The following is a 24,682-nucleotide window of genomic DNA, read 5'->3' as shown; positions in this document are numbered from 1 at the left end:
AATAATAAATACCACTAGTCTATGGGGCTGAGTAAAAAAATGATTTTTCAGGTCACTGCAATCCTGGCTTTTTTTTTTAAAAATGTCCATTTTGGGTCAAACGGAAAAGAAATTTTTTTCAAAATTTATCGGTGAATTGAAAAGTTGACAAAAAATTCATGTCAGATCGAATGAAACGGTTTGTTTCCATTTCAACCATTTTTAAACATGTAATTTTTTTTTCTTTTAATAAAAGAAAGGTTTGAACAAAAAGCATCACCCCGAACCGGAACATCGAAACGGTTCATTTCAAAAATGTCAAAATGAAATGTTTACATTTTTCAGAATTTGTTTGTTTTGTTTTTTTCCAACCAAAACAACTAAGCAAAGCATTTCCATGTCGCCAAATCTGCATTTTTCACCAAAAAAGTCTCACCCAGGCCTACTTATGCGGCACTTTAACTCCATAGACCTCAAACCTCTTCGCAGAGAAAGTTCAGGTAACTTGCCGATCGTTATGGTGCAAATGAAAAGGGGAACTGGGAACAGAACCCAGGATTCCCAGACTAGTGCATTATATGCTACACCACGCTGCCATTCCTGTTATAGGGTGGCGGTAATCTGTCCTGCAGAAGTAGCTGCATTTTAATACAATGTGCAAAAGTGTTTGGTTTTTTTGTTTTTAAAGTTCCAGCACTGTTCTATTATTGATTAATGAAATAATTCTTTGCACTTCTACAGCACCTTCAAAAGACGCTTTACAGACTTAGTGCCTTAGCTGACATATGTGGAACCTGAGGCACAAAAGGCAAACTGACTTGCCCAAAGCCACAGTCAGATTTCATCTACACAGCAACTTGCTGCTGTTTCATTAAATCAGAGCAAACCCGTGTTTTCGCCCCTGTGATTTCAATGGGAATTAGGAGCTTAAATGCCCTTAGTCTCTCTGTGCTCTGGAGAGAACAGCAGTGTCCTCCCTCACAGGCCTGCTATGAGGATAAATACAGTAAAAGACTGGCAGGCAGGCAGATATTACGGTGATGGGCACCCCATAAGTACCTTGGATAGACAGACAAGCAGGATCCACACAACCTGAATCTCATTCAACTGCTCTGACCATTAGACCACACTCCTTTTCTACCCTCTGAATTGTGTGTCTAGTCAGGCAGGGAAGAAGGGGGTCAGGAATCAGCAATGGGCTTGCAACATTGATAACCATCTGCTCAGGTCAGTACCTGCACTCTGTGCGCTCACTGCTGGCTTGCGACCTTTGCCTTTAGGGACCGGTGGTAATAACTCAACTTCCTCCTGGGGCATCTGGGCTACTTTCTGCAGAAAAATCTTCTCCAGGGCTTGCGCCATGAGGACGATGTCATCTGTGGGCTGGGTGGACAGAACAAGGCAGCACTAGCATAATGCACCCGTGAGAAGCAAAGAGGGGCTGAAAGCCTTTACAATCGCATTGTTTCATTTATCCCCTAGCCGGAAATGTACACTGTCTTCCAATGAATGAACGCGCCATAGCTCTGAGAATTAAATAACTCTCTGGTGTTCACGCCAGCCTCAGTTGGTGCGTCTACACGGTGATAAAAAAAACCCACAGTACCAAGTATCGGAGCCCGGATCAACTGACTCAGGCTCAGGCTGCGGGGTTAAAATAGCAGTGTAGAGGTTCGGACTTGGGCTGGAGCCTGGGCTCTAAGAGAATGTCTACATGGGGATGAAAAAACCTGGTTGGTCCAGGTCAGCTGACTTGAACTCACAGGGCTCGGGCTCCAGGGCTGAAAAACTGCTGTGTAGATGTTGGGTCTTGGGCTGAAGCCCAGGCTCTAGGACCCTGCAAGGGGGAAAGGTCCCCGAGCTCAGGCTCCAGCCCAAGCCTGAATGTCTGCACTGCAATTGTATAGCCCCGCAGCCCAAGACCTGAGTCAGTTGCCCCAGGCCAGCCACGCTGTGGGTCTTTCATTGCAGTGTGCACGTACCCTCTGACTCCCGTCCTCGACCAGCTGGCAAATTACAGCCTCTAAATACAATGAAGAACCAGAAGACTGCTTCCTTTAGAAGCCCACACCATTGCTGTCCCACATATCAGTTCGGAAGCAGAGAGCTGCAACAGATGATTTGTCAATCTCTGTCTGGCAAAATATTCAGGAGAAGAGAATAAACACCTTCCTCGCTCCAGTACCAGCTAATTAATGTATTTATTTCAGCTCGCTCCCCAGCATGGGTCAATGATGAACTCTCTTAGGAAAAAGAATACAAGGAATAAAAAGCACTTTAAAGCCAAAAAAAAAAAAAAAAAAGCATATATAAGCAACCAACAAAGTGCACGAGAGATTTATGGAAGAACGCATGAGGCATGGACAGCGGATAGAATGATAGGAGTTATTTACCTGCCCTCTGCTGCTGAGAGGAGTATCTGATATTAGTTACTACTGGACAAAGAGAATAACACTTAGCACTTATATTCCACTTAACATCTACAAACATCTTTGTGCAAACATTAGCTAATCTGAAAGAATTCCTCCATGAAATTAAAGAGCTGAAGTCTCGGCTGACTTGCTGTGTGACCCCAAGATATTAATTCTACCTACAGTTAAGAACACGTTTGCCATTTTAACCAGTGAGGGCAAAGAAACATGCAACACAAAGACAGCTTTGTACATTTAAAAGTAATATGATTACCATTAATGGCATTGTCAGGAGAGTTTTAGCGCACAAGTTATCCCTAGTCAAAAGTTGCAGTGGAATAGCCACCCGCAGGCTTCCCTATTCAGAGCCACAGCTAGGAGTTTGTCTGCATTCTTTACCTTGTTGTAAATGTAACAGTTTGTAAACATTGTGTTGAAATCCTGCATGCATTCACTGGCACTCCAGTAATAGTTATGTTCCAGTCGCTTCTTAATTGTCCCCATGTCCATCGGGTTTTTGATTATTTTGTGATAATCCTGTTCAAGAAACAGTAAAGATGTTACACGCAACAGTGCTTTGGACATGTTTGTTCATTGGATTTGTTAGTCAGCTGCTAAAAAAGCATCTTCCTCCGTTCCCAACCTCCCCTTCACCACATACAGACACACGTCCATTCTCTGCTCAGACTGCCAAAATAACCTTTGCTTTCACTTACTCCTCACTGGGGAGATTTCAGCCCACTCTTAATTTTATTTTAAAAAAGGGGCTTTATTCGTAAACCTCGGAATTTCTCAGACATGCTGAAAGATCCACACATAAAGGGACACCATCAACATTAAAAAAAAAAAAATTCAAGTTTGCCACAAACATGTTGTACCTGATATTGGGGGAGGGGAGGGGAACAGGTTTTTCAACCAGCTTTCCATGGAACATGGTTTCAACCCAGTTGTCCCCCTAACCTGGTTATAGATGTAATTTTGGTCTGCAGCACAGAATGGAACAATGTCATCCTTTGTCGCTAGAGCAAACGCATAAGAACATAAAATGGTCACACTGGGTCAGATCAATGGCTCATCTGGCCCAGTATCCTGTTGTCTGACAGTGGCCAGTGTTAGATGCTTCAGAAGGAATAAACAGAAGAGGGCAATTATTAAGTGATCCATCCCCTGTCGTCCTGCCCTAGCTTCTGGCAGTCAGAGGTTTAGGGACATGCCTCCCTGATCATGTTGGCTAGTTGGACCTTCCCTCCGTGAATTATCTCATTCTTTTTTGAATACAGCTGTGATCCAGTGGATGCTAGAAACTGGGGCCATTTCTGTAGCCAAAGCTGTAGCACAGACAAGATCTTAACAATGGATCAGCTGAACTTCATGACGCTGTGTTACCAGCTGGTTTTGCCTCTGAAATGGGGAACGTTTCCAAACGTGGGCATTAGAAGAAAGGGTCACAGCATCAGCTGACGAACGTTAGCAAACAGTTTGGTGCCACTTCCTGAAAAACAGCTTTCCAAGGGCTTCCGCTTCAACTGGTGCCTAACCAGGCAGCTGTAGATGCTGCGATGACACAGGGCCCCCTCCCAGTGGGGGAAGGGGTGCAAGGATCCTTGTTCCTATAGCCCCGTGAAGCCCTATATGACCATTGACTATCTCTGTGCCCAACACCAGGGAATGACCTGAGAGACCAGCTATGTCTGGAGCACACAAGGAGCAACCATCACGTAGCTGCTAAGGATGAAGTGGAAAACCCGGTTTCCTGGCCCGTGTAGGTTTGATTTAGACCGTATGTGAAAAAAGCAACTGTTCTTCCACCGTTTCCTTAAATTTCTCCGTGCCCTTCCCTTAGGACCACCACTAAACTCCTCCATATGAAACTAAATCCATTAAAAAAACCAGCCAAACAAACAAAAAACAGACACAAAGGAGTAAAGTGGTACTGAAATATTACACTGGCATTAAAAAGTGTTTTACTCTTCAGGACAGAATTTTAACTAGAGCCTTTCAACATTATGAACTTCAAAAGAAGATCTTGATCCAGTCCATAAACTCAGGTAATAACATAGGAACTGGAGTTCTCCCAATTGACATCACAGAGTGAGACTGCGGAGTCGCTCTTGCTACCACCAAACCATTCAAAACAGCCAGAGCTACCTTGATGCATGAGTGTGTGGGGCTCACATCTTTATAAAAGAGGCACCGAGGTCTTGCCCTCAGTTGCTGCCTGCCTGCCTGCCCAGGATCAGAGAGGACAAAGGAAAGAGCATGACTCAGATCGCAGAGCGAAAGAAGCTCAGAGAAACTCCTTTCACCAGTTAGTAATCCGGCTTTCTCCTGTGTCCTATGGCCTACCCAGAGACTGACACTCAGCCGGGCTAGAAGCAGAGGACGAGAGGCTGACGAGAGAGATAGAAGATCAGTGCTGAGCGAGAGAGTCAACGTCTGTGCTATTTCTTCTGCTTTGGGTCCGGCATTCCCAAGGCATCTAGCAAAGAGTCGCCCCTTGATGATGGGCATTCTCCTCTTTTCTTCCTTGGCACCAAATCCAGTAAAGCCAACTGGAAACACCATTTAAACTGGCCTGATGCTAGTGCCAGAATGCTCACAAGCAGACTTCAAGGCAAGGTCTCTCTGATCTAGCTTGTTAGGTCAGGATGCAATAAGCCCTATACATCCCCAGTGAGAACACCTTCCCCTTCCCCAATGGGGGATATCAGACAGGAGGCACCTTTCCCATAAAGGGAAGACCCTGCTTTCCTGGTGGTGTCTGATTTTCAAACGGCAATCCTGAAATGTCAGAACTAGAACAAGACTGAAAAAAATACCTACCAATGAATGGGATTTAAAACACGCCTACCACTTTTAACCAAAAATTAACCCTAAATAAACCCTTTTTCTCTGCAACTAATGGGGTGGGCAGGTAGATCAAAGGGGAAGCCAAGGTGCTCAGAACTTCTGGAAATCAGATGCATAGTCCCTCCACTGCTGTGATCATAATCTGAGCACGCAAGCTGGAGTTAGCACCAATTTCCTTGAAAGGTTCCAGAGGTGGCTGGCTTGGGGCTGACTCCAGGAGCTGAGATCCGGGGAGGCAAGTTCATGCTAACTGTTAAAAGGGAAACTGTCTTTGCTGTCAGGTGAATGTGTGCAGGCCGTGGTGAAGTCAATGGGAGCTGCGCATGTACCTCTGGAAAAGGAATTGAGCCCTTGATCTTTAAGAGATTCAGCAGGAACTAGGATGTTCAGAGGTTTCTTTTAAAAAACAGCTTTGTGTAGCATGAGTTTATGAGACAAAAGCCTTGTTTGCATTTAAACAGGCTTGCTGGTATAGTTATACTGGGAATCCTCCCGCATGGAGAGGCAGTTTATTCCAGCAAAAGAATGTTTTTACTGGTATAGCTTAAACCAGCTCCCCAAACAGAATAAACTAGACTGGCAAAAAGACTTTACCCCCCCACTTATAATGGCATCTACTAGGGCTTTTGCCAGCACTGCTAGGTTGATTAGGAGTGTGATTTTTTCACACTCCTAACCAGCATGCCAATGCCAGTAAACCTTTCTAGTGCAGACCAGGCCAAAGTTAAGAGAGTCTGACATTAAGTGAAAACACTGTTTCAGTTCTTGAGTGTTCCAGATCCTACTCCTGACCCAAAGATTTCAGGGACATCTCCTGCTCTTGGAAAATCTATTGCATAATTCCACAAAGCAGTCCTTATGCTCTTTCTTTGAGCATACGTCAGAAGCTATTAAGGTAACATTCTAATCTACAACAAAAACAGCAGAGGCCTGAGGAGCTTCTTAATAAACAGAACCAAAAAATAAAATTAAAAAAAATCCATCTAATAATTGATAACAGTTAACATAACTTCTACTAGTTTTGAAGAAGTCAGGTCTGTGAAAGGTCATCTCATACTCAGGGTACTGGGAAACGAATGACTACCCCACTCGTTTCGCTATGCAGAGGCCAGTGCTCAGCACGACAGCTCTGGGGAGTTGGGGAATCAGAAGGAACCCAACAACATTTCACTTCACATGAGCAGAAATTGCACATCGCTAAAGCAGAGCTCTCCTGGCAGACTACACAAAGCAAAGGAAAGAATACTTACTGGTAAATTCAATTTAATTGCATCGACGGGTTGGTAGAAGGGCCAAGCAAACTGATGCTTCCACAAGGTCTTCACCACAACATTTTGCATGTACTGCAACTGGTTGGTCTTCCGCCCGGGCTTGTTGGGGTTGGTGACTTCTGGGGGGGGTGGATTGACAGGGCCCTGGGGAGCCTGTATCGCTGATGTGACCGTTGACATTTTCCTACCTCTGGGTCTCACTTACTGTTGCAGCGGCAACTAGGAGATTCTCTGTCTTCCTTTATGCTCCCTGAATGGGATTGACATCCCATTTCCAGGGCCCAACCATGCAACCTAGACCAGGAGAGAGAGGAGGAAGAGGTGGAGTGTAAATACAGACATTTAATTGAAACACACATGTTCAAAAACAACACACACCCTAGACATGGCTAAACCCAATCCCTTCACCTGATCCTAGGGTGACCAGATGTTCCGATTTTATAGGGACAGTCCTCATTTTGGGGTCTTTTTCTTATATAGGCTCCTATTACCCCCCACCCCCATCCTGATTTTTCACACTTGCTGTCTGGTCACCCTACCTGATCCACTGCATTTGCTGTCAAGCTCAGATACCATAATGATGGGCATGGTACAAAAACCTAGATGCATAGATTAGATCAGCAGTTCCCAAACCCATGGACTGCAGAGCACTTGCTAGTGATCTATGGCAAAGTGGCTGGTCTCATGATGCTGGTTCTGGCTCCTTGTTTCATCGGCTTCTACCAGCATCTCAGATATTCATTGCAAAGAAGAATCTGGACTGTACAGAAGCAGCTGGAAACAAAGAGCAGGAGCCAGGTGTGTCGTACACAAACATTTGCTGCAATTGTCCTAGGTACATCGCATCGTTGAGAATTGGATCTTGACCGGAAGGGGAGGTGGTCAGATTAATTGCTAAAGGAAGACAGCCCCAGAGATGATCTCTCTATTTAGATGTGCTCCATACCATAAAGTTCTTTAGGGCAAGGTCCGTCTCTTACTAGGCTGACTACAACGTGCACCCAATTTCCCATGGGAGTATCAACAGTGCTCCTGCAATTCAAGTAACAATCAAAGAGTTTGTCAGCCCCTGGAACGGACAGATAGAGATTATTCCATTCTGTCTTTTAATGGAACATCTGAAATATGAGTACACACAAAATTCCATTACTTTAGTCCAGGTTTTCTCTAGCACGCTCCAGGATGACAAACTCTCTAGCGTCATTATGTCTTGGATACCACGCTGTAAACAGCTTTGTTTTGTCATCTTCCACAAATATTTGATGGTTCAACCCACGTCAGAACCACAGCAACATTTTTTCCACTGCAAAGAGACCACACACACTTTCTAATGGCAAAATATTTAAAATACATTCAGACATGTACACAAATCCTCTCGCTGACATGTGTTTCTAGGCTATGTGGTGAAAACCTGGTCACAAAAGGAGGGAAATACAGAAGCAGCAGTGACATGTGAAGAGGGAGACAGTGCAAAGAAACATCCTAGACAAAATTCTCATTTTTAACCATCATAGCTGAAAATCAAGACAAAGTGTACAACTTCAACCTACCCTTTGAGTAGCTGATTAGATGGCAGTAAACACCGAAAACTTATTTAATTTAGGGGAGTTTTACAAAAATAGAAACATGCATCTACATAAAAGAGAGGAATGATTAAATATAAATATTCTCAGTTGCACACAGGGAGCCAAGGCACAAGCTCACATGAAAGAGAGCATTCCATGAACCTCGCTGTCACCAAGAGAACAAAGTGAAAGTATTCTGTGACGGCAATGGGATAGTGACATAAGAGGCAACTCGGCCAATCAGACTCCGCTTTAGGCTCCAAAATAGAATGCGCAGAGCCAATCATGGCCAAGCTTGTCTGTGCCCAGGAGCGGCTCCTATTTCAAAAAGGGTTTTGGGTAGAAAAGTGTTTAATCCCAAACAAATCCATGTCTGGTGTGCGCACGCGTGTGTAAAACACTGCAGCCCACCTACAATGTGTACATAGAGAACAGGAGCCCAAGTATGAATCTAACCAGCATCTATTCACAGGATGTAAAAATTCTCTTACATCCTAAGAAGGTATAATAAACCCTATCATCAGCTCTGCTTCCACAAACTGAAGGGCCTGCAATGGGAAGATCCATCTCCTTTTCTCTGACACCATGGAATCCATGGGTTTCAAGCTCCATGGGGCAAGGATGTGTAGGTTGTGGGGCCATTCTCTACAGCACTGTTCCCCTCAACCCTCACATAAGGTAATGCTGTCCCCCAATTGTGTTCCCTTTGCACAGTGAAACCCTCCAGCTAAGAGTGTTTTGTTTTTGTCGAGTGTCATTGACAGACAGAGACTGGATGGGAGCCCCAGCTGGGTGGGGCGACTGGAAAAACAGCGACGCTGGTGTGATCTGCTCACCGTTTTTCAAACTTCACAAAGTGGACTTAATTCAGCATTTCAAACTTTGTTTTTTTCCTGTTTGTATTTCATTTTCACAACAGTTTTCCCTGTTTATTGACAAAATATTTCAAAATTTTGAATTTCAAGAAAAAAAATAATAAATCCAACAGGAATTTTTAAAAAATTAAATGTCATAATGTTTCCCCCTCCCTTTTATCTCTCTCAACCCCAGCTCTGAACTAGGACTCTGTGCAGATTTCAGACACCCACCGACTAAGAGCCATAATTCATCTAAGCAGCACATATAACCCTGACTGCAGCCCTTGGGGTACATCCTTGAAATCTAACGTTTATTTCAGTGTTTTGGTTAATGAGCAGAACCCCTTTCAAAGACTGAAATTAAAAACAAGAAATTTTGGGAACAAATTTTTTGAGGCAACCTTAACTGCAGGGCATTGGTCACTTTTTTTAACTCTATGTGCCACCTCTCAAGATTGACTTCTATTGCGTTTTTAAATTATTGAGGATAAACGCAAGATCTTCAGCAAAAATCCCATTTTTGTTAGAACTTCCCTGCATCATCTTGTCCTGTTTTCATAACATTCTAACCTGAAGAGATGTTCTTTTTTTAAGGCGCTGGCCTGGCATCCAGGAGATAGGGGGTCAACTTTCTATGTGGTCTTTCTCTGTGCTTCATCTTCTCATCTGTACAATGGGGATAATCATACCACCTTTCCGCCTTATTTTGTCAATCTTGTCTAATTAGATGTAAATTCTTTGGGATGGGAGCTATCTCTTACTAAGCTTTTTCTAAAAGATATGCTATAGTGCAAGCAAGAATTATTTCAGGGAAGTTCCATGGCCTGTATTATAAAGAAGGTCAGACTAGGTGATCACAGGGGTCACTTATGGCTTTATAATCTTTGAACATGTTTGTTTTTACAGCACCTAGCACAGTGGAGTGGGGCTGATATTAGTTGGGGCCTCTCCGCAGCACCGTAATATGAACAGTAATTAAGTAAAACTTAATTACATAAACCAGAAAGGCTCTTTTAAAACTTTAGTTTAAATATCAAGAAAGTTAAGCACATTAGGGAGAACAGGAGGTGGGACTGTGACATCAGAGGCAACTCAGCCAGTCCTCCTACAATTGACTCTAATTTATTTGCATACTACAATCCAATTGGCTACAATTAAAGATGGCTCTAAACCAAAACTCTGCATACCAATGCTGCTGAATGTGTGATCATTCAAATCCTCGATCTTGCAGCTTGAGACCAAATCTAGTTCAAATGTGCCTATTTCTGCGTTTTTCATACTGTTAAAGCAACAACAATGGAAACAGTCATTACTAGCATACAGAAGGCTCTAATGTGTATTTGCCAGCTGATCCATCACTGTGAATGAGAGCACTCTGAGTGTGTCAGAGCTGAGAGAGAACTTCCTCTAGCTGGGCCTGGGAGTTTTGCTGTATGATTTATTACATATAGAAACACAAGAGGATGCTGGCTACTGAGTTAAGGTGAGTTTTTATCTCTTCTTACGTCCAAGCAGCCCAATCCTAATCCAGGCCTGAAACACCAACATTTGCCAACATTTCCCCCGACCCCATCAAAATAGTATTTATTTGTACATGTGTTTCACCATTCAAAGGGTCACAGATCTGTCAGAGCATTTATACAGAGACTCAAGACTACTGCAGTTCTTTCTTTCCTAAGTGAATAAAGTAGGCTGTTATGCTTTCAGCACACACACTGAGAAATTAGATAAAAACACTCCTGCTAGAAGGTTGCAACGTAACACTACTTTATTTCTTATAATTCAGAATGATAACATACAAGAACCTAAAACCAAAGAGAGAGAAAACAGGCTGCTCCCTCAGGCAACCAGGCACAATTCACCTCACCATGCTTTGAGCTGGCTCTTTCCAGAACTGACTCTGTGGCTGCATGTTTTCTTACAGAGTCCCCAAGCCTGCAAGCAGGACTAAGACCGCCACCCCACCACACCTACTCCAAGTGATAGCCTCCAATTCCAACACCGTCTTCAATACACCACATGGTCCTATTCCCTGCCATCCAGGGAGACTGGACAGTTATTTTCCATGCACAGTAGCACACACTATGTGCTAGGCACTTTCCAAATGCTTAAGGATGGTCCCTGCTCTGAGAAGCTCAGAAGCTAAGGGCTGACAGGATAATGCCAGATGTCACAATTTGCAAGGTTCATGAGACCTAATTACGCTTGGAAGACAGTATACAGAAGACATGGTCTCTGCCCTGTGAAACACACTAGGATGCCTAGAGGAAAGTTCGGTCACGCACCGGGTTTAAAGTAGATTGAAATAGGAGCAGGAATTCTTAGGAGACACAAGGTGGAGGGGATGTTCCTCCTGTTCTCACTCTCCCATGCCAGAAATGGGAGAAGCCCTTCCCGGGCTTTGAGTAGAGAAGGGGGGAGTTGTGCTCTCCCTCAATGCCCCTTCCTTGAACCCTCACTTCAATAGCTTCCTGTTTGTTTGCCACAGGGGTTGCTTTGATTTAGCTTTTCCTCTCTTTTTTACTTCTCTTGCCCCCATCTTTAAATGACAAGCAAGCGATGGGGTAGCAGCTTTGAGGAATTTGGAACAGGGAGGGTTAGCAGCTGGCAGGCAGGGATGAGGCGGGGATTCCAGAGGGGGCAGCATGGGAGCTGGCATGAAGACAAAGGCAGGGGAAGCTTAGCTTGTTTGCTGTCTTTAGTTTGGGACGAAGTCTAGTCATTTATTAGATGCATGCACAACACCCAGCCCAGGGGGGCCCTGATCTTGGCTGGGGCCTCTGAGTGCTACTGGAATAGAAGTGCTAAATCCTAACAACAACAGGCAAAGAGAGCATGGAGGCGGGATTCATGGGAGCAGCAAAGGGGGTGAGCGCGATTAGGGGTCCCCCTTCCCTTTGGCATAACTCCACCTTCAGGAGAAGCTCTCCCGCCGACAGAGCGATGTCCCCACTCGTGGGTAGGTCGGTGCTTCGGGGGCGTGGCTTATTCACACCCCTGAGCAACATCAATTATATCGACATAAGTGGCAGTGCACAAAGGCCCTGAGAGACCAGAACGTGTCCGACAAACCTCCTGATGTTTCCCTGATGAGAATCACATGCCAAAAGCAATGGAGCAGGTCCATATTGTTGCATGGCCACTGGCAGCAGTAAAACACACAGCTCTAGGCCTTAGCTTTGACTGCAGGGTATGTTGATGCACACGGGGCGAAATTTTTAACCCAGGCAGAGGTTTGCCGCAAAACCTGCATTATTATTTACTCTTTGTATTACCGTAGTGGCTACAGCCCTAGGTATGGGCCAGGATCCCATTGTGCTAGGCACGGTGCAAACACAGAACTCCAAAGAGCTTACAGAGTGAAATTACGTGGCACGTGGCTCAGATTGTAAAGCCCCAATTCAGCAGAGCAACTGAGCACATGCTTAAGTCTCGTTGACATCAACCATCATTTATTTGTATAGCAGTAGCATGGAGAAGCCTCAGTCACGGACCGTTGTGCTAAATGCTGTACAGACACTGAATAGAACGGCGGTCACTGCCCCAAAAGAGCTTACCATCCAAGAGCGAGCTTAGCATGTACTTAAATGATTTACTGCATAGAGACACACTTAAGCACATGTTTAACTTTGTGCATGTGTGTGTAAGTGCCTTGCTGATCAGGGCCTAAACTAAGACTCATATTAGCCCTTAAGCAATATTTTTCCATTTTAAATCATCTCTTTTCCCCTGTATAGTCCCCAGCTCTGTAATTCTGAGTAACAATAAAAGTAGCTCTTGCAGTTTTTGGCTGCCTATCTGCAATTACTGACATTGCCACTTTAAATCTGACCCCTGCACCACTAAACGTAAGGGCCCCGCGCTGCTCTGTCCATTGTAGGAGATTGCTCCCCGTCTTAACAAAACATCCGAAATAAAACCTGAGCCCAAAGTCGCCGAGAAATCTCTGCTTCCACTGAGTCACAGACTGTTCCGCTTCAATGCGCTGCAGCCTTCCCCACCGCGGAATCTGGCACGGCTGCAGGTTTTGGCTCCTCACCCAGCCAGCCTAGTCATCAGACACACAGCCGGGCTTAGAGGATTTTTTTTTTTCTTTTTTAGCTTTGCGTGGCATGCTGGAGCGACAGTTGGCCTGGAGAAATCAGGTTAATAATTCCCTCCGTCCCGAGGATAACATCTCACCCCACTGATGGAGCCCACGGACTGGGGGAGCCTGTCTGAGAATAGGCTATAAAGCCCCGTGAAACGTGCATCATGCCAGTAAGCCTGCTGCTTGGGCTAACGGTTCTGCCACTTCCTTTGGCAACGTAGAACACTGAACAGACTGCTCACTCCACTGCTGCTCTGTGTGGAGCAAGGGAGGGTGGTTTTCTTAAAGCTTGTCCTTATTGAAAACTAAAAGGGGAGGTGCTTTCTATTCACATCTGAGCCCACCAACTCTTTCTGGCTGCAGCAGTCTGCACGGTTACTTTGACAGAGCTGAGAAACAGGAAGAGTCCCAACCCACCCAGAAATGAGAACATAAATCTTTTTTATTTTTATTTTGGGGGGGAGGGTGCGAAAAATAGGACCCTGCTTCAATCAGGAGCCCCAATTACTTCAATGGGTCTCCTGCTACGAGGAGCTCGATCACGGCTGGAGATCGTGTATCTGACAGCCCCTCTCTTAGGGGCTCCGGAGAAGATAAAAAAGAGACTTACAGAAATCCTTCCCCGCCTCCTGCCCTGCTGGAGCCCTTCAGACAGCCTTTGGGCAGCCTTCAGCAGCTTGTGACACATGGGAGTAGGGAGCTGTGCTGCAAATGCTAGGGGTGTACAATTCGCAAACAGGACTTGGAGATGGCCAGTCGCTCCAAGTCAGCACTTGCCAGATAATGCGACACAAACCTTAAGTCACCCTTTAAAACTTGGGAGGGGAAGTGGAGAATCCTTGCAGCTGGCATCATGACAGGAAACTGGGATTTTGCTTTAGGATGCCACTTTGTTACACTGCAGATCCCCATGATCGGAAAGTCTCCATTGGCCTCCGTTGTTGTCATTGTTTTCCAGATCATTAACTCCAAATGCCACGGATTTATTTGTTAATCAGAATAACTCCAGCTAAAGTCTGAGACTCCGAGTTATGGTCACAATTCTGCCCTTAGCTCACCTCTGCGTGAGAGAGGAAAGAAAAGAGCACGCAGACATTAAATCAGTTACTTGGCTTTCGACTTGGGTGTTTTATACTCGCTTGATTATTTTGAAGGATTTTGCCCCATTGGTCTCTCGCTGGAGATTATATGAGCAGGTGTTTCCTCTGAAGGAGCCGGGGGTCCCTTAGGTAAATACAGATGGTCAAGATTTTCAAAAGCAACCGGTGATTTCCAGGAACTTCATTTTTGGACACCTGACTTGAGAAACCTATAAGCGGTCTGATTTGCAGAGGACACATGCTCAGCGCGTGCTGAAAAAAAGCAGGCCTTGTAAGGATGCCTCAAACAGGCACCCAAGGTTACTAATCAGTATTGGAAATTGTGACTGCGTACGTGTTGGCAGCGTTTAGACAGTTTTTTGGCCACCACTAATGAACGAAGGGTCTACCAGATAAATATGGACTAAAGCATTTATTCCTGGTGGTGTATTAATGTTGCGATATGCCTTACCAACCCCCTCCAAAGCTCAGTTTCTTATATCCCGTTCTTGCAAGCATTCAGACGTGTGCCATGCACCTTCTGTAAAGAACTTCCTGCACGGAGACCTGTGCCTTTTAACGCTGTCATACCGGGAACAACAGAAATAATCTCCAAACATTTTGTTAGGGCAGGCGACGCGTCTCCAGGTGGTGCTGTCACGCACCGTGAGCCCATTTTGACTCTTGGAAAGACATGCTGTGTTGCTGTTAGTTTTGGGGTTCCGCACAGTTTTAATGAACAGGCTTCAGGAAACAAGGAGCTAAATGAGCAGCAGAAGAATTTGCTCTGTCTGGGACCCCTAACTGCAGTCAATGCTTGAGGAACAGTTGCTCCCTGGGAACCGGGTGTTGGCACTGGGCTGAGAGTCCTGAAAGAAGGGATTGCCCTGCACGCTGTTTGACCATTTCATTTCAAGACTGGAGTACACGTGCAAATAAAGCTGCAGCTGATTTCTGCTCTGCTGGGTAGCTGACCAGCTAGGCCCGACACATGCTACCAATTGGCAAACAGGTGCTGGAAAGGGAGACTGGTATCAGAAGGGGTAACAATGGGAAGGTTCTATTTTAAAATGCGTGCGCGCGCACACACACACACACAGACTTTTTGAATTTTTTTCCTCACGTAGGAGTGGCAGCACAAGAGGAACTCGATTTGTTACTCAGCCTGTAGGTGTTTTGGGGACACATCCCATCTTTTTGTTCTGTGTCCGTACAGCACATGGCTTATGGGACCCGGTCCGTGACTGGGCACCTCAGTGCTATGGCAAGACAAATAATAAATAATAATATGGGATGGCAGGTCCATTCTTTAATAATTTCTCTGACAAATGAGCAGACAGTGAACGGGTGTAGGGATACAGAAGGAAAGTCCAGGCTAATTTCAGTGCATCACATTTCCCATCTCCTTCCCCTGCCATCAGCTGCACCCGTGATGCCAGCTTCGCACGCCGTTGGACAGCTTCACGCTAAATGTTCTTCCACGCCCATGGAATGCCATCTCTGAGCCCATCGGCAAGGCCTCCTACCTCCCCGTTTTCAAATCCCTCCCAAAGCCCCACCTCTGCTGTCTTCAGGGAATCCAGCTGACTCATACTGACAGGTAAAACATCGAAAACTAACCTTTGCCAAGACCTGGCCATGTACCACCTTGACACCTCTGCTTATTATTAGCGTTACAGGAAACCCTAGAGACTCCAGCCAACATCAGAGCACCATGCACACGCAGAGCTAGAGTTCCTGCCTAGGGCTCCTGATTTCCACCCCAGTGCACCTAGCCCAGGGGTGGCCAACCAGTGGCTCCAGAGCCACATGCAGCTCTTCAGAAGTTAATATGCAGCTCCTTGCATAGGCACCGACTCCGGGGCTGGAGCTACAGGCGCCAACTTTGCAATGTACCAGGGGTGCTCACTGCTCAACCTCTGGCTCTGCCACAGGCCCTGCCCCCACTCCATCCCTTCCGGCCCCTCCCCTGAGCCTGCTATGCCCTCGCTCCTTCTCCTCTTACCCCCTCCCCCAGCCTCCTGCACACCACAAAAAAGCTGATCCGGGTGGGAGGGGAAGGCGCTGATCGGAGGAGCTGCCAGTGGGCGGGAGGCGCTGGGAGCAGGCGGGGAGGGGTGGGGGCTGCTGACGTATTACTGTGGCTCTTTGGCAATATACATTGGTAAATTCTGGCTCCTTCTCTGGCTGAGGTTGGCCACCCCTGCCCTAGCCATTAGACCACACAATGTCCCATAGGCTGTCCCATTCCTAAACTATCACTCTTTAAAGCAGGATCTCTAAAGGCCTGGACTCTGCATTCCTTTCAATCTGGAAACTGCCTCAGCCATTCTATGCAATGCCAATAATGAACATTATTAAACATTCATCCTCCGGCAGCGATCTCCTGGAAACAGACTTTCCAAGTTCAGGCAAGAAAACTAGATTTCTGCTTTAAATAAAAAAGACAGTGGCATTAGTACAAAGCCCAGATGACACACACATAATAGGAGCATGTGTGTACATCCAGAAAGCAGAACACAGGGTTCAGAACTCCTAGTGGGATTATCGTATGTTTCCACTGTAGCAGGGTTTTTTTTTCCTTTTAAAGGATGTGATCTGCACTGTTAAACTAAAATGTAAAAGCGCAGAAAAAGCAGCCAGTTCTTTCGCTTTTCAATCTGAGTATTGTGCCCAATGCACGTTTAGAAAGAGAACCACACACTCGCCTTGATTCAGTCAGATTTTATGTTAGGAAATTATGTACAGTCTTTCCGCTACAGCTAGCAGCATTTGTCGTAATTGTTTCCTTTCCCACCCTCCCACTTCCAAAGAGAAAAGTTGCTGGACAGAAAGCTTTTTGAAAAAGAAAAAGAAAACCCTGTACGGAACAACTCCAAGCAGCACTGCCACTGCAAAGAGCTACAGAAAAGGAGAGCTAAGCAGTGAAAGCACTGGTCTGGAATCCTGAGACCGGGGGGTGATTCCTGGTGCTGCTGGCCGTGACACACCATGTGACCTTGGGCAAATCACTGTCTCTCTCTGTGCCTCCATTTCCCTTCTGTAAAATGGGCATGACAGTACTTCCCATCACACACCACGAAAATCATTGATGTTTGTGAGGTGTCACATACTGCAGTACTAGGGGCCATATAAGAATCTAGATGATGCTGTATGGCTCATTTTAGAAACAGGACCGTTACTTGCTATCTGAAGAAATTGCAGAAGTTCAGATCACCATTCGCTTGATAATTCTTCCCAAAATATTGAGGCAATCCATGAAAGGGCTTTTAAACAATAAATATGAAACCAGTGTAGGTCCCTATAAAGACGTATCAATTAGGGAAGGTTTGAAGTACTTCCAGATTGTGCTTGTAGACACAACCACATTCAACTTCCATCTGGATTCGTTTTTAAGAAGATACAGTATAAGCAACAACAAATCCCTTCTTAATTATTTTTTTTAAAGTAGCTCCAAAAGGCATGTTAGGCAGCACAGTACATACAGAGGCAATGAAAAAAAAAATGGGGTCCTATATTTTACTGGCTAGTCAGAAGATCATCATCCCCATATACATCTGATATACAAAACGCATAATTCTGGATAATACTGATTTGTATTGTCTGGTTACACATAAGAATTCCTAATGTCTTCAGGAGAGCCAGACACATGGCCCTGAACAGAACCTCATCCCAAGGTTCAGCTCAATGCGAACACTGATAATTAAGACAAAGTTCCAAACGCAGAGACAGAACTACATGCCGCCTTGCTCAGAAGCATTTCATAAGACACAACATAACTACTGTGTTGATTCAACAGAAAGCAACTCCCGTCACCAAGATTTCCCTCCAACACATTCTTTGTGCCAGCAATTGCTTCTCTTGCTCCAAAAATAAAACGAAATAAAGTCTCAGATCACAAAATAGAATGGGTTTGCTGTAAGGCAAAAATATTAATGACGATGATTGTTTGCTTTTTAACTTAATTAAGGCTAGGGATTTCAAATGGGGCCAAGTGAACGACGCACCCAATTCTCATTACAATAGTTGGGTTTCTAATGCCCTTAAACTCCTTTGAAAACCCGGGCTGAAAAGCACAGGCACTTACTAATTCACACTGATGATAGGGAAACCCAACACAGGCCACAAACTTTGCAAAATTAGTGAGTAAATTGACAAGTTAAATAAGTAAGGAGGCTGCATCACAAGAGGTACATTGTCAGAATCAGTGAACTAGTATTTCAGTTTTCATGATGGATACCTCCCAGTAAATACGTGCACTGAAATATATTTTAAAAGCAAAGACGACATAGGTTACGTCTACACGGCACACGTTGCTACGGCGTGGCTGTGCTGCCACAGCCGCAGGTGCACTGTGTGGCCGCTCTTGATCGCCAGGAGAGAGTTCTCCCAGCAACAAAATAAAACCACCTCCAACGAGGGGCGGTAGCTTCATCGCCGGGAGCACTACTCCCACCAACGAAGCGCTGGCCACACCGGCGCTTTTCATCATTAAAACTTTTGTCATTCGGGGAGAAGGGCGTGTTTTTTCATACCCCTGAGAGACACAAGTTTTAGTGATGAAAGTGCCAGCACAGACAAAGCCTTAGACTTTATCAACAGCAGTTGTACCGATTTAACAAAATTAGTTTAGAAACTAATTCATTTAAATTGGCAAAAACCCTTCATGTGGACACTCTTCCACGGGCTTAAAAGTGCCTTAAATCAGTAAGGAATCAACTAAGGTCTTATCTCCACTTAAAAGATTTGCCGGAATCGCTTATACCAGTTCCCTGAACGATATAATCTATACCAGCAAAAAAGAATTTTTGCCCATATCGCTGAGTCTATAATAGATCTTTTGCCAGAATAGCTATGATGGCAAATCCACACCCCTAACTCACCACATAATGCTGGCAAAACTGATAAATGTGGACCAGGATTAAACTACATAATTTTTTTTTTAAAAGCCAATTTTAGAGTATGTCTACACCAGGGGCGGCCAACCTGAACCTCAGAAGAAGCCAGAATTTACCAATGTACATTGCCAAAGAGCCACACTAATACATCAGCAGACCCCCCATCAGCTCCCCCCACTCCTACCTGCAGCATCCCCTGCCCGGCAGCCCCACCGATCAGTGCCTCCCGCTCTCTCCCCACGCCTCCCACCTGCCATGATCAGCTGTTACACGGTGTGCAGGAGGCTCTGGTGGGGATGGGGGAAAAGCAAGGGCATGGCAGGCTCGGGGGAAGGGGTGGAGTGAGGGCAGGGCCTGGGGCAGAGCAGGGTGTTGAGCAGTGAGCACTCCCTGGTACATTGGAAAGTTGGTGCCTGCAGCTCCAGCCCTGGAGTCAGTGACTATGCAAGGAGCCGCATATTAACTTCTGAAAGGCTGCATACGGCTCCGGAGTCACGGGGTTAGCCACCCGTCTACACATTTAAACCACTACATCAGCAGTCACTGTAGACACTCCCGCCAGCCCTCAAGACCCCATTAAAACAGGGCGGTGACCCACTTTATGGTCCTGACCCACAGTTTGAGAACCGCTGCAATATACTACACTGGCCAAGCACTCCGAGGTGTGGATGCAGCTATACAGACAAAGCTGCACTTTTACCAGTATAATGTATTTCACCGCTGCCCCCCAACCAAAATAAAATACTGATAAAAGGGCAGTTTTGCCAGCATAACTGCGTCAGTCCCAACAGCCCTTGCTGCTGCAGTTACGTGGTCAAGGTTCACACCTCTTCACGGGCCTGACTGACACAGCTAGGCAGGCTGAAGTCTGTAGTGTAGACACAGCCTACGGGTGTTGCACTGCTTTAATTATACCTGCATAGTTATAGCAGTACCACTTGTGTGTGTAGACAAGACCTTAAACCGAATAACTTCTATACAAGGGTTTGCACCAATTTAAATATCGGTTCAAATTCACACTGTAAATTATGCTGGGGCAACCTTTCCCTGCAGATAAGGCCTCGGTAAATAAATATAAGGCACTCTTAAATCAGTTTAAAAGCATCCATAGAAGTGAGTTGCATCAATTTAACTAAATCTGCTTCTAAACCAATGTAAAGGTCTTGTCTTCACAAGAAAATGGCACCATTATAATGTAAAGGTGTGAATTTAAACGAGTGTAACTGAACAGGCGCAAAAGGTTGTGTGTGGACACACTTATTTCCGTTTAAGAGTGGCTGGTTTTGGTTTAGCTTAAGTCAGTCAGGAACAAGTTTAAATAAACCTAAGCAGCCATTTTTAGGCCTCGCCTACACACAAAAGTGATACTGTTTTAGGAAGGGGCAGGAAAACTACAGCCTGCAGGCCAGAGCCATTTTAAGCCGGCTCCTGAGCTGCACCATACGGCTCAGCCATGCTCTGGCCGGGGCCCTGGGTTGGGGGCAGCACTCCTGAGCCTCTCCCCACACCCCAACCTCCTGCCCCAGCCCTGATCCCCCTCCTGCCCTCCAAACCCCTTGGTCACAGCCCAGAGCACCCTACTACAGCCCAAATTCCTCATTCTCAGCCCCACCCCAGAGCTCACACCCCCTCCCACACCCCAACCCCAATTTTGTGAGCATTCCTGGCTCTCCACTCAGTTTCTATTCCCCACTGTGGCTCTCAGGCCAAAAAGTTTGCCCACCCCTGGTTTTAGGTATACAAGTATGATTAAAACCAGTGGTTCCCAAACTGGGGTTTGCAAAATGTTACAGGGGGTTCTCGGCAAAAAAATCCTAAATAGCAGCCAGAGCTGTCCCTAGGGACCCCGGGCAGCCCAGGGCCAGCAGCCCGCAGCCCCTGGACTTCCAAGCACTAAGCAGATCAAAGCAAGCACATCTATCACACTGAGGAGATTTAAACTTCAAGACTCCTTATAAGAAATGGAAAGGGAGGGGGATATTTTCTGCTGTTTTTAAAATTAAATAGGCAGCTAGTCTTGTTTTTAAAATTATTATGAAGAACAAGTTTAAGCTTTGTTGTAACGTGCACTGTTTGCCTGGACTGCTCAAGACCTGAATGATTGTGTAGGAGGGAACTCTTTTGAGTTGGTTTCTTAAATACCTTCCTGCTGTTTCACATCTGATACTCCTTGATGAAACATAGGAGCCTTGTCTTATAACAGGTTTATTCAAAGTGATACAAGCTACGAAAGTGAGATCTTGGAAGAGTGTTGCCGTTTTCATAATGTAATAAAAATACTGTAATGATAAATAATAATTAATAATAAATAATGTGTCAAAATAACAAATTTTATATTCCCAAGATCACTGCTTTTATAATTTATACTCAGGTAAAGGAGAAAATCCCTGGAAATATTCATTTTTAGGAGGTGGCTTGCGAGACTTGACATTTTAGTGAAAGGGGTTCACAGGTTGTTAAAGTTTGGGAACCACTGATTAAAACAATACAGTCCCCCTAGTGGAGACACAGATATAGTCATATAAAAGTGCTTAGTCCAGTATAGCTTATTCCCACACAGGAAGGGGAATAAACCATACCAGTATAGGGACGCATCTACACTAGGGGTGGTGCCAGTATAAGGCCTGATCTACACTGGAGGCGGGGGGGGGGGGGGGAAATCGATCTAAGATACGTCTTGCAGCTGAAGTTGTGTATCTTAGATCGACTTAGATTGACTTACTTTGCGTCCTCATGGCGTGGGATCGGGTTGTGAGCACTAACTCCCATGAATACGTTGCAAGTCAGTGTTTACCTATTTACCGGTGTGAGTAAGAAGTACACAGTACAGCCCTTTTTTGGGCCCCAAAGTCCCCTTTGTAAAAGAAATCACCTGTTTCCGCTAATGTGGTCTGGCCAGTGGTGCGGATAGAGCGCAACTTTGCTAAAACAGTTTTAACAAATGAGCTTTAGGGGATCGATGTATCGTGTCTCATCTAGACGCGATACATTGTTCCCCCGGTAAATAGGTAAACCTTTTATTAGGGCACACAGAACAGGACGGGGTGCTCAAGAAACATACCTGGGGGAACATCCTCAAGGTGCCATGGCAACCAGAAATGGGCCCAAGCCACGCAGGTTGGACCTGAACTTTGAGGAAGTTAAGAAGTTCAGGAGTGTTCGGATCAGGTACTCTGGTTCTGACCCATCTCCCAACTCCTTGAAATTTCATACCAAATAGTACTTTCTAGGCCCATTGTATTGATGAGGGGAGGAGACAGTTGAGTTGCAACCAGACTGATGGGACTGGGAGGCGGGAAAGGACAAACAAGTAAGTATTTTTACGGCGGCTACTCAAGTGGCTGACACTCAATGAAGGGCTATGGTGCCTGCTTGTCTGACTGAGCAAAACAATGAGCTAAGAAGAGAGAACCAGTCCTGGCAAGGTAACCAAGGGTACCCAAAATAGATACAAGTGTTCCTTCAGTTTGCGCCCTATCAATTATGAGACTACTAAAAAGTAATGATAGCACCTTGTTATTACAAACTTCCACACCACTATCCAGGAGCATTTCTGTTTTTAAATCCTTGCCTTCTAAAATAGGGTCTAGTGGCAGGCAATGTATAAAACCACACAAGGAGTATTTCTAACAAATGTTCCACCTCCATGAAGAAATAATGATTTACATAAAACTGAAACCACAGTAAGATGCAACAGAAACTAACAGACTGAGAGGGGACATTTTGGAGAATCACAGAATCATAGAAGATTAGGGTTCCAAGTGACTTCAGGAGATCATCTAGTCCAACCCCCTGCTCAAAGCAGGACCAACCCCAACTAAATCATCCCAGCCAGGGCTCTGTCAAGCCAGACCTTAAAAACCTATAAGGAAGGAGACTCCACCACCTCCCAAAGTAATCCATTCCAGTGCTTCAGCACCCTCCTAGAGAAACAGTTTTTCCTAATAGCCAACCTACACCTTCTGCATTGCAACTTGAGACCATTGCTTCTTGTTTTGTCGTCTGCCACCACTGAGAACAGCCGAGCTCCATCCTCTTTGGAACCATCCCTTTCAGGTAGTTGAAGGCTGCTATCAAATCTCCCCTCATTCTTCTCTTCTGCAGACTAAACAAGCCCAGTTTCCTCAGCCTCTCCTCGTAAGTCATGTGCCCCAGCCCCGATCATTTTCATTGCTCTCCACTGGACTCTCTTCAATTTGCCCACATCGTTTCTGTAGTGGGGGGCCCAAAACTGGATGCAGTACTCCAGATGTGCCAAATTGAAGAAAATAATCACTTCCCTCGATCTGCTGGTAATGCTCCTACTAATGCAGCCCAGTCTGCCATTAGCCTTCTTGGCAACAAGGGCACACTGTTGACTCATATCCAGCTTCTTGTCCACTGTAATCCCCAGGTCCTTTTCTGCAGAACTGCTGCTTAGCCAGTTGGTCACCAGCCTGCATGGGATTCTTCCATCCTAAGTGCAGGACTCTGCACTTTTTCTCGTTGAACCTCATCAGATTTCATTTAGCCCAATCCTCCAATTTGTTTAGGTCACTCTGGACCCTATTCCTACCCTTCAGCACAATGGTGGGCAACCTGCGGTCCATCAGGGTAATCCGCCAAACAATTTATTTACATTTGCACGGCGGCCCGCAGCTCCCAGTAGCTGCGGTTCGCCGTTCTCGGCCAGTGGGAGCTGCGAAACATAGCGCAGGCCTGGCTGCCATATCCTGCAGCTCCCATTGGCGAGGAACGGCGAGCCGTGGCCACTGGAAGCTGCGGGTGGCCATGGAAATGTAAACAAATGGTCTAGCAGCCCGCCAGCAGATTATCCTGACGGGATGCATGCGGCCTGTGGGCCGCAGGTTGCCCACCATTGCTCCAGCGTATCTACCTCTCACCCCAGTTTAGTGTCATCTGCAAACTTCCATCAGCCGACTGAACACAGTGCCAGACAACAGGTAAGGTGAACCTTGCTAATTCTCAGAACTCCGCTGTTTACAAGAGTGCTCTGGGCTATTACTGCAGAAGAATGCAGTACTTTTAAAAACAAAACAAAACGTAGGGCTCATGCTAATGACTGGGAGATCACTGTGGATTAATGAATTTTGCAAATAAGCGAAGAGGAGAATAAGTGGTATTAAAGAACAATCAAGGATGCTGAGCTGCAAAATGTTCTTTGTTCATTTATTTAAACAAGTGTAGATTAGTCCGAATGGATAGTAATTGTATACCAAAGTAGATGGAGAGTGATATATTTTGTAAAAGTAATGGAGTAAGTCTATACTACAGTGGCACAGACACAGCACAGCAGCTGTGCTACCACACCATCATAGCGTAAACGCTTCCTATATGGACGGAAGGGAGGTTTCTGTTGAGGTAGTTAATCCACCTCTCCAAGAGGCAGTAGCTAGGTTGATGGAAGACTATTCCACTGACCTATCTGTGTCTACACTGGGTGTTAGGTCGACTTGACTACAGCGCTCAGGGTGCGAAATTTTTCATAGCCCTGAGCAACATGGCTAGGTCAATATAATTTTTAAGTGTAGACCAGGCCTAAGTTTTTGAAACGTGAGCCCTCTTTACATCACTCGGCTGTTGCTGAGAAGAGGGGTTAGACTTACAGGCACGGGAACTAGGGGTATTGAAGCACCCCCAGGTTTTGCACGGGGCCAGCAGCTTGGGTCCGGCCATCAGCCC

At 45.5% G+C, this 24,682-nt stretch overlaps 1 protein-coding gene across 4 annotated transcripts in view; it reads right to left on the bottom strand.

The window, feature by feature from the left end:
* Positions 1-24,682, bottom strand: part of BRD3 (bromodomain containing 3) — a 53,960-nt gene that overhangs the window by 25,300 nt on the left and 3,978 nt on the right. For all 4 annotated transcript variants that reach the window (XM_050926984.1, XM_050926985.1, XM_050926987.1 and 1 more), the window contains exons 2-4: positions 6,491-6,805; positions 2,790-2,927; positions 1,215-1,362 (exon numbers count right to left, since the gene is read on the bottom strand). In XM_050926984.1, coding sequence (XP_050782941.1) covers positions 1,215-1,362; positions 2,790-2,927; positions 6,491-6,691 — 487 coding nt within the window. In that variant the 5' untranslated portion in view covers positions 6,692-6,805. The remainder of the gene's footprint in view (positions 1-1,214; positions 1,363-2,789; positions 2,928-6,490; positions 6,806-24,682) is intronic.

Source organism: Gopherus flavomarginatus, chromosome 17 (genome assembly GCF_025201925.1).
Source record: "Gopherus flavomarginatus isolate rGopFla2 chromosome 17, rGopFla2.mat.asm, whole genome shotgun sequence".
Classification (NCBI taxonomy): Eukaryota; Metazoa; Chordata; order Testudines; family Testudinidae; genus Gopherus; species Gopherus flavomarginatus.
This window is presented reverse-complemented; position numbering and strand designations above follow the sequence as displayed.